This window comes from Lytechinus pictus, chromosome 15 (genome assembly GCF_037042905.1).
Source record: "Lytechinus pictus isolate F3 Inbred chromosome 15, Lp3.0, whole genome shotgun sequence".
NCBI classification, from domain to species: domain Eukaryota; kingdom Metazoa; phylum Echinodermata; class Echinoidea; order Temnopleuroida; family Toxopneustidae; genus Lytechinus; species Lytechinus pictus.
Window position 1 is genome coordinate 11,653,122 of NC_087259.1, and position 20,627 is coordinate 11,673,748.

General features: G+C 40.7%; 1 protein-coding gene across 1 annotated transcript; it reads left to right on the forward strand.

Annotated features, from left to right (window-relative positions):
- The first annotated feature begins 912 nt into the window (after positions 1-912).
- Positions 913-18,801, forward strand: LOC129278345 (sulfotransferase 1C4-like). Its single transcript, XM_064110292.1, has 7 exons — positions 913-981; positions 2,142-2,310; positions 3,731-3,987; positions 4,566-4,683; positions 13,681-13,778; positions 14,494-14,677; positions 16,168-18,801. Exons 2-7 carry the CDS (start codon positions 2,157-2,159, stop codon positions 16,275-16,277), a joined length of 921 nt encoding a protein of 306 aa, XP_063966362.1. The 5' UTR covers positions 913-981; positions 2,142-2,156; the 3' UTR covers positions 16,278-18,801.
- Positions 18,802-20,627: the final 1,826 nt, after the last annotated feature.

Here is a 20,627-nt window from a genome sequence, read left to right on the forward strand (position 1 = left end):
GGGAGATGATGCAACATTCAAAATTTTGAGCAAAATTAATTTTTTTAATATTTATGAGATTGTTATGGATGAAATTGTGAAGTGTGTGGTAACTATTGCTGTCCTAACTTGCCTCTGTGTTTCATCAATTGCATTGATTTGGTCAATGTCATCAGTAACTCATCGTACACTTTATAGGGTATGCCTATATTTGTTTTACAAATTATCTCCGCTTCCCCAAAGATGCTAGGCGGATTATGCCCCCCCCCCCCACGCCAGCGCATTCAAAGGATGTTTTATTGGTCGATGAACAAATTTATCACAATATTCAAAAGTCATAAACTGGCGTATTATAACCATACTCTCGTGATGCAGGGATATAACATTTGTAGTACATATATGCTAAACGTTGGGATTTATCACACACATGCTTATTGCTATTTTTTTGCAACGGGGCCATGGGCGGAAATCCCAGGGGGGGGGGCAGGGGGGGACGCGTCCCCCTACCCAAAATAGTAGTGGGGACACAATATCAATTGTCCCCCTTCTATTTTTTGTCTTTTATGATGGAAAGAAATACATCATTCAAAATCGAAAAAAAATCGAAATAAATGTATTTTGGACGAGATGACCTTACTTTTTGGGTGATAACCTTTTTTTTTTTTTTTGATTGTCAAATTTATTAATGTCGAATTTAAATTTGAGGTGATGACCTTTTTTTTTTTGCTTGTCAAATTTTCCAGCCACTGGTCCCCTACCTTTGGGGAGAGATTTCCGCCCTTGAACGAGGCCTATATCTATGCCAGGTTTTAGGGCCTTTTAGATGCTTACAATGTTTACTATCCAAAGGGCATCATTTTATTGACATATATTTTTTACAACCATTAAAATACACTAACTACGTGTATCTATACAACTACAAGATATATTGGTATGTCTTTTAGGTTTTTCACTCCGATCGCCGTTTAGCCAATTTTGACCTCTTCCTTTTCTGCATAAAAGGTAAAATTAAGCTTTCCTTTTCTTTGCCACTATTTATATTTAAGACGAAAGTGGGTGAATCCACGTTCATGTCTCTTGATACAGCCCTCTACATGACTTGCATACCGTATGTCTATCTTATAATGCGAATTGGGTAAAGAAAGTAGAATTATAGGGTGCGTGAATTCACCTGAAGGTGTACGATTTAAAAGCAAAAGGCAATGGATTCCTATGGCTTATGACCTGAAGGGCTTTACAGTGCGTCCCACAAAAAACGAAACCGAGATTTATCGATGATTTATCATAACTTAATCACAAATACAATAGACAAATGACCTACCAATGTAAAGCTTAGAATCTTCTCTTTCATCCGATATTACTTAGATTATTCCTCATTCACGCATGAGTGAGCAAAAACAATTTGAAGAAAGGATACCAAAAAGTCATTTGGCGGGCTGTATCTGGGTTTCAAAAAGAAAATCACATTTCTAAAAAGTTCAATATCTGCTCTTTAATTTGATACCTCAATTACAGAAAATGGTCAAGAAATAAGAAAGTTCTGGTTATTTGAAATAAGGCTTGAATTTCAATAATTTCATAAAATGAAGAGGTTTTACAGGCTAGCGTTCAAACTCACTCGACACTCCGTTTTGTTGACGATCAGCCATTCATGAAGTCTTTTGTTAACCATGCGATAGCTTCTGTGGGAAACCGGCGAAAACACGTTTATTTAATGAAATTATGGAAATACAAGCATTGTTTTGTGGGTCTATTTTTCAGACAAAATAATGTATAAAAAATTCTGGTTGTTCTTAAAGAAGGAGACAATAATTTTAAAAACTGACGGATATGCCAAAAACACTATCTATCAACCGACAAATACGTTCATTGGCCGATTTAAAATCTCCCCCCCCCCCCGATGAAGACCTGTCTACAACCTTTATTCAAGTAGATAAACACTAAATGTCGGCGCCCATATGATCAATAGCCCTGTCCATTCTCCTTAGGGTTCACTGTCAAGCAATCGTCCAATAATTTTAATATCATGCAACGAGTTTAAGATTCCTTCCGCAATGAACATCACATGTTCATGTTAAGATTTTGTCTACGAACTGGCCGATAAAAACGTGGATTACTTCTGCCTTCCTGGTGATTTCAATTCGCTTCATTATCCCTTTCAGAGCAACTCCCTTCATATGGAGGACACGGGGAACATTCCCTACTTTAAGGGTCAGCATGAATACAAGGGAATAGTGTATCCCAACATCGTCCTAGATTCCAGTATTGATCGACTTAAGTCTTTTCAAGTACGAGACGATGACATCTGGATTGTGACTTTTCCCAAAGCCGGTAAGGAGAGAGAGATTTTTTTCTACAAACTTTTCTTCCAGGTGCCAAAATAGGTTTTATTTTGTTAAAGACACCAAATCGTGTGGGACGTCGTGGTCTTGTGCTTACGGCTCTCGTCTTTCAATCTGAGGGGCGTGGGCCCGGGGGGGGGGGGGCACTCAGTATGTAATGCATAGTGGGTATGTGCCGCGGAGGGGACCCCCATTTTTACACTCAAATTTCCGTTCCGAGGCATAGCATTTTTGACTTATTGAGAAAAAGAACAAAGAAAGCCGCTCCAGAGCATAGCATTTTCTTCTTCTCGAGAAAAAAGAAGACAAAATTCCGCTCCAGGGCTTCGCATATTTTCCGTGACGCCGTTCCGGTCGCAATTTTGGTGAAAAGCGGCCGCAGCTCGCTGTCCGACCATCGCCTCTGCGCTAGCGCGCCCGTCAGTCGTGCCGCCGGGCTAGCTGCAAGTACGTTCCATAGGGATGCATACGCACTCGCACGCAGGCGACCCGTTCCAAGGACCCCCGTTTTCACAAACATTTGTAGTTCTGAAGCCCGTTCCGAGGACCCTCCTTTTTACAATGAGCCCGCTCCAAGGCCCCCGTTTTTTTGTCTCGCCCGCGGCACACCCCTACCACTTTTTTGGTCGAGTGCCCCCCCCGGGGGCGTGGGTTCGATTCCCACCCATGGCGTGTTTTCGTTCAACAAGAAAAATACCCACATTGTGCTGCACTCAACCCAGGTGAGATGAATGGGATTGGGTATACCCAGTAGGAAGAAATTCCTCAAAAGCTTGAGCGCCTGTATGGCGGCTCGGCTACAGCCGTGGTAATAATGATTATGATACTAGATGTTAAAGGCAGTAGAGTATATTAATATAGTAGCTGCGCTACACATGGTCCATATTATTAATTATATTCCTAAGCACGAGGCTGTAAATTATGGCAAAGGCTCGAGCAACTGGAAAGCGTGGCAAAAATATCCTCACGCTTACAATGACAAGTTTGAGGGTTCGAATCCCCAAAATATGCGAGAATTAACTTAATTTGAAATAAAAATTGAACCAAGACTGCCAACAAACTACCAGTCAAAGTCTTGTAGCCTAATTCAAAGGTAATTAAAGATACAAAGGTCGAACAGTCGTAGGAAAAGAATTTCGCCCCTCGTTATGGCTGCCTAAAGTTACAGCGCTCTGAGGTCAGATTCATTTATACAAACGAATTACTAATTTCTCACATTATTACATATTACTATTATAAGCTAAGATATATAGGCAACGAACACTACAGGTATATTCGCCCATTCAATGAATCTCGTTACCCTATTTCCAATAGTGATTTATAAAAAAAAAAGCCATGCACATCGTATTTCATTGCGAAAGTTATGAAGCAGCATTTAAAAACTACGACCTTGCCACTTTGATCAATAGGTACACATTGGATGATGGAGATTATTGGCCTTATCCTCAGCGGTGGTGACCCAGACAAAATAGACCGATCTCTATACTGCAATACTGTAGAGATGATCAACTTAGATCAACGTTTCCCCCAAACCAAGGAAGAAGAGAAGCTTCACCCTCTTGACATGTCCCCGTTCTTAGACGTTATCGAGAGGGCGCCCTCCCCAAGAGCCATGCTCACGCATCTGCAGTTTGATCTTTTACCACGTGACATCCTCAAATCTAAGGTTTGTCTTGTAAGATTTCATTTTTGCTGAAAAGTTTGAACCTGAAGTACACATGCTTGGAAATTGATCAGTGGGTAGAGCCAATGATTGCTTTGTAATTACCTCATTGGTCGACCAGTCATCCCGAAACAAACGCTTTTTGAATAATGGTAAGGTAGTAAATGGTCTATCACATTAATCATGGATGTAAATTACGGTGTCACCTTTTCAATTGCTTCGGAAAGAATGTCCCAATTCAAATATTTGACTTTAGAAGACTGCGTTAAATATGTGTCCGAATAAATGCGTACGCATTCCCAGTCAGAAAAAAGCCCCAGTTATAAGCACGGATCCTCGAGGATCTATACGGCAATGCGATTTATCCAAGTCCGGTCCGGTCACCCCAGATTTGATCACATGTGGACGGTGGTCCGGAGGATGGCTGACCCTGGCTAACTAGGAATGTGGCATCTCAAATCGCTATGTATCTCGGGGAAAAGGCAATATAGAAAACTGAATCATTATTATTATACAAATGTGGAACGAAATATAACTTTGACTCATGTTGTTGTTTCTCATGCCTTGAAAATACCATACAGATCGTCTACCTTGCCCGAAATCCCAAGGATTTGATAGTATCATGGTTCCAATTCTTCGGGAAGTTTCCAGAAAGGCCACTGACCATGGAAAAGGCGATTGAAGAGTTTGTCGATGGCAGTAATTACCCCCATTTGATCTCAATTACGTGATAAGATTGTATAATATTCATAATGTATTTATTTTCTCTGTTTGATTGGAATTGGGCCTTATTCCCATCCATTTGAAGTCATAATGGTTCATCATTATTCAGGGCGAATGATGGACAAAGGGCCTGGAACCCAAGACCCACTTTTTGCTTGCCTGGCAAAATTGTTTTACACATCACTGCCTCAACTAGTCAATCCGCCCCTGTTATCATTACTGCTTTGATCTGATATGTTGTTGTTGTTGTTGTTGTAGTTCAGGAATATCATATGTAAAATTATTCTTTTACTGATTTCGCGATTTTTATCAAGCTTGCATCATTATCATAAACGGCTTAAGTGCTTATCAATCAGCTGAAGCTGAAATCAAGACTGGAGTTAAGGAGATGGAACACAAGAGAAAATGCTGGATAATGCAGGATCTTTAGCTTATCTTTACGAACTTTGAATATTCCTTACTCTAGATTATCCCAAACATAGCAGAAATATCACTGACCATATGAACATGATAAATGAAGAAAAGGTTGGTTTGTGATGTCCCGTCGTACGCGTACACATAGTATATGCCTATCGTTCTTATTGGCCTATATATATATATATATATATATATATATATATATATATATATATATATATATATATATATATATTGGTGCTGTTGACTAATAAATTAATCATTTCCTGATGATGCCCTATGGGCGAAAATTTGATCAACTTTTCTCTCTACGGTTGTTTTATTCATCTTGTATTTTGCTTTATACTACCACAACCGACGCAAGACCTTCATTATATATATATATACATGTATATGTGTGTGAAATTATACATGTGTGTGAAATTATACATGTACAACAGCTTTGGCAACTCTTTTATTTAAATATTTTGTGAAAGAAATGGATAAAGAGAACAATGGTAGGCGTAGCTTAAATCAAGGTTCCCCAGAGCTATCTGTCCTTTGGAAAAATTGGTGATGCAGAAAAAATGTCTCTGCCGGGAATCGAACCTGAGCCACCAGCTTCGAACGCCGGTACCTTAACCACTAGACCACAGAGACTGGTTAGTGGCTAGGGCGACCCGAACCGACTGACCGTCAGATAGACAGATTTTCGACACTATACCAATTATAATTTCCTTTGTCGGGTGTAGGTGGGTTTAAAACAATGCCAAGCCGCCATGCCTTAGCTGTATCAAGGCTATTGCTTTGATACAGTACACGTATGAAATAAAGTATACACGTGTGTGAAATTCTACATGTACAATTTTTCCAAAGGGCAGATAGCTCTGGGGAACCTTGATTTAAGCTACGCCTACCATTATTCTCATCATTCATTTCTTTCACAAAATATTTGAATAAAAGAGTTGCCAAAGCTGTTGTACATGTATAATTTCACACATGTGTATACTTTCTCCCAGACGTGTACTGTATCAAAGCAATAGCTTTGATCCAGCTGAGGCATGGTGGCTTGTCATTGTTCAAAACCCCCCTACACCCGACAAAGGAAATCTGACGGTCAATCGGATCGGGGTCGCCTTAGCCACGAACCCGTCTCTGTGGTCTAGTGGTTAAGGTACTGGCGTTCAAAGCTGGGGGGCCCGGGTTCGATTCCCGGCAGAGACAATTTTTCGGCATCACCAAAGATAGCTCAGGGGAGCCTTGATTTAAGCTACGCCTACCATTGTTCTCTTCATCCATTTCTTTCACAAAATATTTAAATAAAAGAGTTGCCAAAGCTGTTCGATGCATGCTTCTACGCTAATATGGCGTAGATAAAAAACATGAAAGTTTTGCATGTTCTGTACAGTTTTTGTGGAATTATTATTTCCTGGAGAGATTTAACTGGTTAATTTGGTTACCACTAGCTTGAACTAAATAAATGCCTTAATTTGATATGTCATTTATGCATATCCGATTTCGGAGAGTAAAGTTATAGCTGATCTAAGATTGTACCAGAGGTTAACTGTAACATAAATTGTATAATTAATGCAAAAGTACGTTAAGTTTGTGGCATCGTGAGGCTTTGTCCATGATCTGTTGAAATACGGCGCACACGTGGTGGATTGCACGTAAAGTATGCAGATTGATTTGGATCCGCGATCCAATAAATAAAGTTGGATGCGAACGAAATGATTTATATGATCGTTCGCATGTCTTTCCACGGGGAAACATAGGATGGACTTCTAGTCCTAGGCGACGACTGTAGTGAGATTTCCTTGTTTGTTGGGTCTTTTGCAAGCAAGCAAGAGACTATACCAGGGTTTGCTCTTTTGGTAGTCTGGTTGGTCTGGAGCAGACGGTTCGGAGTCTGGAGCAGACGGCTGGTAGACCTGGTGGCAGTACGGAATCAGACATGCATTTCAGACGTGGTTGCAGTACGGAGCAGACGTGGTTTCTGTACTGAACTGACGTGGTCTGAAACATACGGACGGTTCGAAGTCTGGAGCAGACGACGGAGGAAATTACATGCACAGCAGAGTCCATGGGTATGGTCGTGGGGGCTTGACTACAGAAGGACCTATACCTATGGTCGAGGAATCTTAAATTACAGGAACCAGATGCATATCGTCGAGAGAGCTTAACTACACAAGCTAGATTCATGTAGTCGGGTGAGCTGTTTGAACTGACAGCAAAGAGTGTAGCCGTCTGGAGATTGATTGGCGGTGGTACACTGCGGCAGTATATCTCTGCCAAACGGATCCGCGACTAAAGCTTGGAAATCGACGCGGCAAACACCAGCCAGCAGCAGGCATCCTGACCAGAGCGAGCTGCCGGCGGACCCCCCTCCCATCGATTCCGTCAAACGTGGTGTCAGAAGTGGGATCCAGTGACAATGGCACAGCAAGGAAATATGCAGCATCGACCGACGCAATGAGAGATGATGACGCACTTAGAGAGGAGCATAACTGAAATTGACCAAATGATGGAGCAGTTAAGATTGTCCATAAGGCAAGCACCCGGTGCAGAATCCAGTGGACATGATATTCCCCCAACTGTGAGTGGACAAACGGATAGAGGACCAAGGTATGACTCACAGATGGAAGGGGCAAAGCAGGCTGGATTCAGCTCAACGCCCAGAGAGCAGATGAAACGATCGTCTCCTGCAAGACCTGGTGTTCATTTTACATCCCCACAGTTTTTCCCCACATATTAAGGATGGCTAATTTTGATGCTATGATTGGCAGACGACCACATCTGGTACCGGACAGATTTGATGGACGGACACCTGTCGAAGATTATTTGCATCACTTTGAGGCCTGTGCTGGAGTAAACGGATGGACAAAAAAGGGAAGCAGTTCAGTTTCTTGCTGCAAGTCTGAGGGGCTCTGGTGTGAAGTTGTTGACCCAGCAACCTGGAGTGGTGTTGACATACGACGAGTTGGTATACAGGCTCAGAAACAGGTTTGGCCTAGGAGGCAAAGCTGAGGTATACCTGGCGGAGTTGAGGCAACGTCTTCGCCAACCAAAGGAAAGTCTCCAGGAAATAGGACAAAGAATACGGGAGCTGTGTGGATTGGCATATCCCGAATTTGACGAAAGGAGCAAGATCGGCTTGCCCGAGGGCATTTCCTAGATGCCATAGTAACACCAGAAATAAGAGGGGGATTGTTCCGTGCTCAACCTCGCACATTGGATGATGATGTGGAAGCTGCTTTAAACACAGAGGCCTTTTTGAGAATGGAGGGTCAGAGGAATGAAGTGAAGCGGACAACAAGGTACAGCCGAGCTCTGGAAGAGCAGGAGTGTGAAGTTGCAGCAGTGCGGGAACATCAACCAAGGAATCCAACTATCGACAAGATAGTAAAGGCTGTCATAGACGCCTTGGATGAAAGAGACAAGACAAAGGAAACAAAAATCAGGACCAAGAATCATGAATCAAGAACGGATGGCGTAGAGCCACAAGAAAAAAGAGAGGAACCAAATAAATCAAAGATTGATGAACAAGAGGAACAAAGGTGTTTCAACTGCAATGGATTGGGGCATTGGAGGAAAAACTGCCCATATCCAAAGAAAATGAAACGAGGAACTGCATCTTTTCAAGTACCCGAAAGGAAAATGACGAACAATATAAGAGAGAAGGAGGAACAAACCAGAGTATGAACGACTCTAGATGGACAAGAGAAAAGAGGAACAAGAGAACAAGAAAAAGAGGAACAAACCAGAGTCGGAGCGACTCCAGATGGACAAGAGAAAATAGGAACAAGAGGACAAAAGAAAGAGGAACAAACCACAGTCGGGGCGACTCTAGATACCAAGAGAGAAGGGATTTACCTTCAAGGCAAAGTAAATGGACAAGAATTAACATGACTGGTTGGGTTGACAATGGAGCTACCAACACTCTCATTGGAGAGAAAGTGTTTGACCAGATAGAGGAAATCAGAAGAACAGAATTACTACCAGTGACAAGTGTTGTACTACAAGCAGATGGATCTCAATAGAGGATCAGAGGAATGTCAATGCTTGAAGTGCAGAAAAGTGTCACTAGGTGATGGATTAGTAGAACCACTTGCAAATCCAACAGAACTAATCAAGAAAGGACTCATCGTCGCCAGATCTGTTGCAAAGGCAGATGAAGATGTACTACCTGTTTGGGTGTTCAACCCAACAGAGGAACAAAGGATCATACAGGCAGGCACTGTCATTGCTTCATTGTCACGGCTGGAAGAGGTGAGCATGGAAATGTGCAACCTTGCCGAGCCAAATGAGACAAATACCAACAAAGACATACCAGAACATTTGAATGACCTCTTTGTCCGCAGTACTGACGAAGTGCCAGCCCAATGCCATAACTTAATAAAAGAACTGCTGGTTGAAAATACAGATGTTTTCTCTACAGGACCGTCGGATCTTGGACAGACCAGTTTTGTCCAACACAGCATAGATACTGGTACTCCGAAACCAATACGTCAAGCCCAGAGGAGACATCCCATGACGCAGAGGAAAGAAATAGACGAGCAAGTAAAGTATCTACTAGCTCAAGGCCTGATTGAGCCAGTGACCATGGGCATTTAACATCGTACTGGTCAAAAAGAAAGATGGCAGCCACAGATTGTGTGTTGTCTACCGTCAACTCAATGCAGAGACGATTAAGGATGCCTACCCGCTGCCTAGAATTGATGACTCATTAGGATCACTAACTGAAGATGCCAAATAGAAGTCGGCGTTTATTGCCAATGGCGCCCTCTACTCTTGGAAAGTAATGTCGTTTGGGTTATCAAACGCACCTGCAACCTTTAGCAGATTGATGGATCGTGTGTTAGCAGGACTCCAATGGGATACCCTACTTGTATATCTTGACGATGTGATAGCTCATGCCAAGTCCGTGGAAGCTGAACTGGAACGACTGAGGGTGGTATTTCAGAGATTACGCCAAGCAGGCCTCAAGCTGAAACCATCAAAATGTCACTTATTCAACACCAGCGTTCATTTCCTAGGACATGTGGTTTCAGCAAAAGGAGTAGCAACGGAACCGGACGAATTGGAAGCTGTTCAGAGGTGGCCAGAACCAACCATGGTTGGAGAAGTTAGAAGCTTTCTCGGCCAGGTATCTTACTATAGACGTTTCATCAGAAACTTCTCTGACATCGCAAGACCACTACAAGACCTTACTGAAAAGAACCATAAGTTAGAATGGACAGATCGATGTCAGGCTTCATTCCAAGAGTTCAAGGATTGGTTGGTGTCACCACCTATTCTTGCTTATCCACAACCAGAGGGACAGTTTGTACTGGACACGGACGCAAGTGATTATGCAGCTGATGCAGTGTAATCCCAAATCCAGGATGGCGAAGAAAAGGTTATTGCCTATGGCAGCAAGACTTTCAACAGGCCAGAGAGAAACTATTGCGTTACACGGAAGGAACTCTTGGCCATTGTAATGTTCCTGAAACAATTTAGACCATACCTATGCGGAAGACCAGTCCGGGTTCGAACAGACCATGGCTCTCTCCGCTGGTTAACCAAGTTCAAAGACCCAAAAGGACAGATGGCCAGATGGATGGAGATAATTTCAGAATTTTACATCGAAATTGAGCATCGAGAAGGTCGTAAACATGGTAACGCAGATGGTATGTCAAGACGACCATGTCGACAGTGTGGACGAACCAATGACGACATTCAGGAACAGGTACAACTGGAAACCATCACTGACCAGAGCTCACAGGAGATAGCTGACTGGCAAGAAGAAGACAATGACATACGTCCTATCTACACGGCCAAGAAACTTGACAACAAGCCTAATCGAGATGAAACTTGCACATTGTCCATGGCTTCTAGATGTCTACTGCATGTAGCCAGTCGCCAGAAGCAACACTATGACAAAGCAACTGAATCAGTCAAATTTCACCCTGGAGAGTTTGTGTGGATGAGGAAGAAGACTAGAGAGAAGGGCCTTGCACCAACGCTCCAACCCAGATGGCTTGGACCATACTTGGTGGTTACTAAACTATCGGATGTGACTTTCCGCTTGCAACTTTCTCCAAGATCGAGGTCATTCATTGTCCATGCAGATTGGCACAAACCATACACTGGTGCTTCAAAAGACGTGTGGCAGTACGACTCATCTGCCTCCAACCCACTAATCAGAGACAGGGACGAAGACGCCGATTTGGAACACTAAGGCCTTCCAGATATACGGAAAATAAGAAGGCATGTCATCATGTACCCTGGACATTATTCTTTATGCCGAATTGTTTAAGGGTTTTCTGTGGACTTAAGCAGTTGTGTTTGTCAAACCTCAACATTAGTTTGTGAGGACTCCTTTATGCGTATTGTTATAGTATCTGGAGAAAAGACACAATGGATTGCTGGATACACATGGGTATGATTTGTTAACGTGTTACAGTTTATGATGTTGTTAAATGACGCTCAGGGGCCGAGCCTTGAGTTGTGTCACGAAATGGGTTTTATTTCAGTGTAATAGGTTTCACGGTACACCATGTATCTTTCTTGTTTTTATTTCGTGCTTAGAAAATTATCTTTGGTTGATTTATAATGTTCTTGTCGTAGCTGGCGATATTCCATGCATGCTTCTACGCTAATAATGACATAGATTTAAAAAATCATGAAAGTTTTGCATGTTTTGTACAGTTTTTGTGAAATTATTAATTCCTGGAGAGATATAGCTGCTTAATTTGGTTACCACTAGCTTGAACTAAATAAATGCTTTAATTTGATGTGTCATTCATGCATATCCGATTTCGGAGAGTAAAGTTATCATGGTTATAGCTGATCTAAAATTGTACGAGAGATTAACTGTAACAGAAGCATGACAAGTACGTTAAGTTTGTGACCTCGTGAGGTTTTACCGATGATCTGTTGAAATACGGCGCCCACGGGATACATTGCACGTAAAGTATGCAGATTGATTTGGATCCACGATCCAATAAATAAAGTCGGATGCGAACGAAATGATCTATATGATCGTTCGCATGTCTTTCCACGGGGAAACCTAGGATGGACTTCTAGTCCTAGGCGACGACTGTGGTGAGATTTCCTTGCATGTTGGGTCTTTTGCACGCCAGCAAGAGACTATACCAGGGCTTGCTCATTTGGTAGTCTGGATGGTCTGGAGCGGACGGTTCGGAGTCTGGAGCAGACGGCTGGTGGTCCGGAGCAGACGGATTGGTCTGAAGCGGATGGTTGCTGGTCTGAAGCAGACGGTCGGAGGCCTGGAGCAGACAACGGTGGAAACTACAAGTAGGAGCAGAGCCAATGGGTATGGTCGTGAGAGCCTGACTGCAGAAGGACCCATTCATATGGTCGAAGAACCAGACGTAGTTTCCGGTACTGAAAAGATATCGATAGTTGTAGTACGGAGTTCAGACGTGGTTGACGTACTGAACAGAAGTTGTTGCAGTACGGAATCAGGCGTGGTTGTTGTACTGAACAGACCTGGTTGCAGTACGGAATCAGACATGCATGGTTGCTGTACTGAATTCAGACGTGGTTGCAGTACGGAGCAGACGTGGTTTCTGTACTGAACTGACGTGGTTACTGGTCTGAAACAAACGGACGGTTCGAAGTCTGGAGCAGACGACGGAGGAAATTACATGTACAGCAGAGTCCATGGGTATGGTCGCGGGGGCTTGACTACAGAAGGACCTATACCTATGGTCGAGGAATCTTAAATTACAGGAACCAGATGCATATCGTCGAGAGAGCTTAACTACACAAGCTAGATTCATTTGGTCGGGTGAGCTGTTTGAACTGACAGCAAAGAGTGTAGCCGTCTGGAGATTGATCGGTGGAGGTACTGGCAGGATCGAGGCTTGTGCAAGTGTCAACTGCGGCAGTATATCTCTGCCAAACGGATCCGCGACTAAAGTTTGGAAATCGACGCGGCAAACACCCGCCGGCAGCAGGCATCATGACAAGAGCGAGCTGCCGGCGGACCCCCTCCCGCCGATTCCGTCACAATATATATACATATATATATATATATATATATATATATATATATATATATATATATATATATATATATATATATATATATATATAAAGGAAGAGGGTCCTTTGCACAACGTGTGTTGCAGTGCGTCATGTTCTATGTATATGCGTAAATAATTCAAGCATTGACGCTAGACGTAGCTTCAAGTATCTCATTTATTGCTAGCTTTCGGCCAGTAGGGCCTTCATCAGGCCTTTAATGCATTGAAACAAACAAAATAGAACAAAACCATACAAATAAAATCGTAATAACAACAAAGTAAATAAAGGGTAACAAATGGTACAGAACAGAAGGATTACAGTAAGATAACAAAAAACATATATATATATATATATATATATATATATATATATATAAATATATATATAGGCCAATACGAACGCTAGGCAAATACTATGTGTACGCGTACGACGGGACTTTACAAACCAACATTTTCTTTTTACTTCTTTGTTCTTATTTTCTTTCTTCAGAGATGCGGTATTTAGGAAAGACCTTAATCTTTGTTATGTTTATTCTATCAACAGAAATGCAATGGGGACCATGGCCAGTACATGTTCGTACGTTCTGGGAGCTTAAAGATCACGAGAATGTCACTTTTATTTTCTATGAGGATTTGAAGAAGGCAAGTTGTATATTTGATGAACCAATGCAGCTGAAATCACTCGGGAACTATTATAGATATCGTTGATATAGGCCTGATTACAAATGGAATTCAGGGTAATGTTGATGTATGTTTCTTGGAGCTTTTATGTGAATACGATCTGCGATCGCTCAAGACTGGCGTAACGCAAAGCTTGAATGACAATGGTTTAAACGGATCCCAAATTTTACCCACGTTTTTGCAAGTACAGAGCACACACGCACTGGATTTCCGTGGTTCTATGTTTGTGGAAGGGTTGTGTGTGCATGTTGGTGGGGGTTCGTCTATATAGCGCGAGTCACGGTCTTTTCAGTTGGCAATTCAAATTTGGGTGTTTATTTTATTATCGCGTAACGTGTCATGTGGTCTAGTTGATAAAGCATTGGTCTCATTATCGTAATGAGGCTTTGAGTTCGAATCCCCGCTCAGCCTCTGTCTTCACTTAGATTTACAAACAAAAAAAGACCCGAGAGTAATTTCTGACGCCTCAGCCACTATACCCGATTAACTTAGACTCTTTAAGTGGTTAAGCCAGCTTGGCGTTTATACCAGCAGGTAGCTATTCTATCGAGTTCCTACGGCAGTTACCATAACAGAAACAGAAACATTGTATAAAGGTTTGGTTATATTTATATTGATGACAAAGACAAAGTCTAATCCTATTTGTTACAGTTTGCATAATACTTACTCTATTCAGGAACCAGCAAAATACATTGAGAAAATCGCCAATGGCATTGGTCACCCTCTGTCGGAGGAGGTTCTACAGAGAGTGGTAAAGTTTAGCCATATTGACTCGCAGAAAGCTACTTTCAAGAAATTGGAGGAAAATGGAAAAGTCAACTACGTAAAAGCTTCAGGCGAATTAGCTTTCCTAAATAAAGGTAACTTCAGTATTTTTAAGTTTGATTATCATTCTAGGTCACGTTGCAATATTCATAGGCATATTTTTCAATAACATTTGGAACTATGGTCATTATCTCCCCCCCCCCCAAAAAAAAAAAAATCCCTCCAAGATCACTGAACCGAGAATTAACGATGATTCATCATAACTTAATAAAATAACATCATAAAATTAATAGATTTCAATACCCAACACTCCGTTTTCTTGACGATCAGCCATGCATGAGGTCATTCGTTATCCGTGCGAATGCTATAGTAGGGAATCTGTAGAACCGCATTTGTTTTAATAAAATCATGGAAGTTGAAACATTATGTCAAAGAAATACAACTTTGTTATTTCTTGACAATTTTCTATTATCAAAACTAAGAGCAGATATCTATCATCATGAACATGTTATTTATCTTTATTCAGACAAAGGCTCTTTAGGTCGGGGTATAAGGTCGGGAGGAAGCCCATTCGGAGTAAGGTCGGAGGAAAGGTCGGAGTAGTGTCCGTCTGGACAGATTTACTCCGACCTTCCCCCGACCAATTCGTTCAGACGTTGGTTCCTAGTTGGAGTAAAATTCTATTGGGCATTGATTAAATTTCAAAGGATTTCATCTTACCATGACCTCGCAGGGGCCATCGAGGGGGTCAGAGTAACTTTCGGAACTGGTCTCAGGCTCTCTCCATATGGCTATTAAGCCTTGGTCTCCTGTTCTACTCAATTTGCCCCGCGTTTCTTTCCCTACCATATTTTCGTCTACATTATCTTATTAGTATCACACAACAGAGCTTAATTTCTACTTCGAACTGCACTGCACATGTACTACACAAAATGTCAACATGGCAATTTGACTCCGGAAGTTTTAAGCGAGGTCGTTAGGTCATAGAAACTCTGTGCATAGATACTCCGACTGCTGTCCACACTCCGACCGGCTCGTATCTCCTGTCCAGACGGGCACTATATACTGAAATATCCTCAGAATGGGCTCCCTCCGACGGTATTCTGACACGAACAGCCTACTTGGGCGTGATAAGATAAATATCTTTGAATTTTCATTCGATACATAATTTCAAGTTTTACACCGACTAGGTATCCACGTATGAACGAGGCTATAGTTTTATTTTCTTTTGGAAATTCAGATACTGCCCGCCGAGTATCTGTTTGGCATCCATTATTCAAGTTGTTTTAATCACTCATGCGTGGATGAGGAATCATCTTAGTTTTTATGTTTTAATGGAGGGAACTCGATCTACACTTTTCAAAATAGGTCATTTGACTTTTGTATTTATGATGAAGTTATTAAAAATCACCGATGATTTTCAGTTTCATTTTATAATATGCATATATTTTTCCCAGTAGACGTATACATCCTAAAACAATAATCATGACACCATGAACATGTATAAATCTTTTCCTAGTTTTCAAATATCGAAATCATGTTCTGTTTATTCCCATGCATATGCACATTCCTCCTTTTCATCTAGGAGTGAGTTATCGTTGGAAGCAATTCTTCACTGTAGCACAGAACGAGGCCTTCGACGAATGGTATCAAGATAAGATGGCGGACACCGATCTCAAGTTTACATTCGAGTGAATAAACGCAGACCTCATTCCCGGCGTAGATACCATTATTAAAGGAATCTAATGAATCTGGAACTTAAGTTCGAAACAATTTATTCAGGGCTATTTTTCATAAAACCCGTTTTTGGTTACACGTCTTTCGATAACATTTCGACCGCACAATCATTACCTCTACCTCCGCCAACCAGAGACTTTAAAACCTTTTCTTGTTACCAACGAAATTTCGAATCGTTCCAAAACAAGATTCCGGAAAAAAGGCGGCACTGAGTTATAAAAGGCCTGGTCACAGCAACAAAACTTAGCTGGAGCATTCCTGGAGCGGTGAAAAAAAAATCATCACCGCTCGTTACCGTTCACCACCGTTTAGCAGAAGTTGGCTCCCGTGGAGGCAACGTCGTATATGCTCGGCCACCGTTGATAGTCCCTCTTATCGCTCCGAAAGTTTAGAACTGCACAAAATATTGCGAGAGGTGAGGAGCGGGCAATTTTCCGCTCCGGCAAAGTTCACTACAGCTCCAACAACGCCCAGTCAAAATTTGGCACCGCTAGACGCAAGTTCGTGGACGCTTGGGTTCGTGAGGCCAACGCAGAAATCTTGAACGCTAGACCACCGCTGCTTCGCCAGCTTTTCCTGGGCGTTGATTAAACGTTGCACAAACTTTGGAGGAGCGGTTGTAAGCGTTTTACGATCGGACATGAGATTGCTGGAACTGTGTCGGGCGTTGAAGCAGCGATCCATTGCCGTGATGACTGGTTTGGCGTTGGTATGGAGGTGTCGGCATTTTGCTATAAATACGGGGAGAAATCGACCAGGAACCCATTTGGAATCTATCAGAACTTCTATCGAGGCGATCCGTTCAGCTCCGTAGTCAAAAGCGGTATATGCCGCTAAACCAACCTTAAACCCCCGCCGAGCCAACCCCGCATGCGCAGAACGCCGCTCTATCAACGCTCGCGTCACCGCTAAACCAAGGGTCGCTACCGTTAAACCAACGCTAAAGCAACGCCGGCTTCAGCGGTGCTCCGCTAAAGCAACGCCCGTGCCCCCCCCCCCCCCCATTTGTGCTCGGTGACGAGAGTTGTCGAAATTCACCCCCTCTCCCTACCGTTAAAGGAACGCTCCAACAAAGCTCGGGCGATGTGACCAGGCCTTAAGGGATGAATCATTATCCCATTAAAATGGGTCTTTTTATTTGCCTGCAGTGTCTAGTTAATGGAGTTTGTTGTTATTAGAGCCACGTAGTGTACCATAGGTTCAAAAAGTTGCATTTTCGCGGCCATCTTGGAATTTTCATGAAATTCAATTATTTCCACATTCTTACGAAAAACGGGTCGGGCACTTTTGATAGACCCGAGTGGAGTAGGCTTTGTTTCAGAATTTGTCTACTTGTAGATAATGGTTGCAATAAATTTCTACTAATAAACTAAAAAGTCAGAGTGACAGATGTATTTATTAAACTTTGTCCATTTACTGGGGCAAAAATAGGAACGTAATTGTTTGTTTTAAAGAAAAATCCAAGATGACCTACAAAACTGGTATACAATTTGGCGATTGGAACTCAAAAATTCAGTAACTATAGACTTGATTTGATTTATTGATTTCCGTTTCACAATTGTACATAATATGATAAATATAACATAACAAGGTCGAAAATACTTCAGGCAGTGCAAAATACTTTGTTAAGAAATATTCTCCAATGGTGAACGGATACCTCCAATTTCTGGCTTGACTTGTCAGCCTATATCCATAATCGTGCCCCAGTGATTTATGTCTATTCTTGATTATTATAAAATTTTGTAAAATTTTTCCTTTGGTTAAATCTTGGTGACAGCGCAGATTTCATTCCAATGAAGGATTACGTACTTGTACTTGCCATTTCCTTAAACAATTTGTAGGAGTGTCTCTAATCATGATTATGTAAAATAAAGCGATGATGATGTGTCTAAATGGCGATTTGCTGTATGCGAAAATGCAGTGGCAGGAAATTTCATTTCGAAAACAATCATTTCATTTCATTTATTGGTTTTTGCAACATTTTTCATAACAAAGTTCTGGACAAGAAAATACATATCTGAAACTTGACATCAAGATAATGAACAATAGTTTTGTATATAAATCCTCAAACATATCTTACATAAATGAAAATCATTAAGTGGTATTTTCTGTTACACAATAAATAGGATGGTTGCAAGGGTCGTCACAAAAGCAAAGCTGGAAAACGTAACAACCCTGGAATATAGCCAAAATAATTAATATATATTGTCATTAAACGTGCAGGTGCATGAGGGACTGGGGGGGGGAGGGAGATGCTTGGTCCTTAGCATGGAATTTTAGAAAATAACACGTTTTGTTGTTAGATTTTAATTTATACATGTTCTAGATAAACGTCAATGTCTAATTAAAATAATGATAACAATGGCAATGATTTTCTTTTTTTAATTTGTTAGGTATTGGTTTAATTGCATTTCTTTTATTGTTCGTTTAAAGCAATAAAATGATCTTGTCAGCTTGAGTGAATCTGGCAATGCATTCCAAATATCAGGTCCATGATGTCTCAGTGTTTTATGTGCAAATAGTGTCCTGGGATTGTTTAAGTGAATATTATTGCATGTTCTTGTTGGATATGAGTGTAAATTGTTATTTTATGAAAATAAATCCGTGAATACTGGAGGAAGCATGTCGTAATTATATCTATACATAAACAGTGCTATTTGTAAAGTATTAATATCATTTATCTTAAATATTTTCAGACGATAAAAAGAGGGTCTGTATGTGAAAGATATGCAGATTTTGAACAAATTCTAACCGCTTTCTTTTGCAAATAACATGATAAAAGTATATGATTAAGCCTTCAGTTGTCTTGCAGCTATTCCCCCAAATGAGGTTACAGTAGTGAATATATGGTAAAATCAATGTATTATATATCATAACAAGAGATTTCTCTGGTAAGATTTTTTTTAGTCTACATAGTATTCCAATTCCTTTAGCTACAGAGGAAGACACGTTGCTTATGTGCGGAGTCCATGATAAATGCTTGTCTATTGTGATACCAAGGAATTTTACGTATTATTTTTTATCTAAAGGCACATTATCAATTTTTATATCTTGTGTAAAATTTTTATTTCTATGAGATGATTGAAAATGCATAATATGAGTTTTACTTATGTTAAGAGATAATTTATTACATTTAAACCATGATGGAACTTTATTTAATTCTAAATTCATTATATTTATTAATTCTGGTAAGTTCTTGTGAGATAACAAAATATTAGTATCATAATGGGGTGACTCAAATTGATGTTCGCAAAGTTACCGTGGAATATTATGATCTGATATTATTAACACGATTTCAATACATCATTATGATGTCATGAATGCGGACTTTTTCAACTTAAAACAGAACAACACTTAAAAAATGGGGGTAAAATGCGCGTTATGGATGAATTGTCCCGCAATGTCACAATGCTTACAAAATATTGTTTACACTCCAGTCTTCCCAATCTGAGCCATGTTTTATGGTAACATGGATATTTTATTATCATGTTCACCGGTCGAAAGATTTGTTATGGCATTGCAGATATTACAGGTATTGCAATATTCATACTGCATGTGTCTAAAGGTACGTAGTATAGTTAGGTTTTATAGTTCCTTGGGATGAGACAGTTGAACGGCGTTTTGGATTTGTATTCCCTTCTCTTATGCAAAAAGATAAAACAAGCTCCTTTTTTTTTTCTCTCTCTCTCTCTCTCATTGTTTCTTTCAATATAATGAAACTAGGAAAAATCTTTCTTATGTCGATTTTCTCTTAATGTAAATGCACCTATAGGCCTTACTTGCCTGCAAAATACTGCAAATACTTGGTAAGGAAAGTTAAACAATAAAGTCGGAAAGTTGAGTATTCTTGGGGATGAGTTGATTTAAACTGGTACATTATATTAGAAAAGCAGACGATTATGAATATGATATATAAATTTGAATGGGTATAATTTGCATGCAGTTATTTGTTTTTATGTAAAGTTTATTACTATCAAGATATATTCAATGGTTTTGACACGGCTTCATACCTTGAGGATGATTCCTTAGGCTATGGGCCAACTATATACGTGTATACGACAAGCGCTCAAATTTGCTATCTAGCTTTTCACATGTATGTGAAATTGCAATTCAGTCTTTGGACTGCGACTGCGAGAATGGATATTTTCAATAAAATCCTTCAATCAATCAATAAAATCCTTCAATCAATATATTAAAGAAAATATGTATATAACCTTCTCTCACTTTCTTTCCATTTTTTATCTGTATGTGATATACATTATATATTCTAGTTTGTGATTTGATGATTATGTTGTTTTTAATTGAATA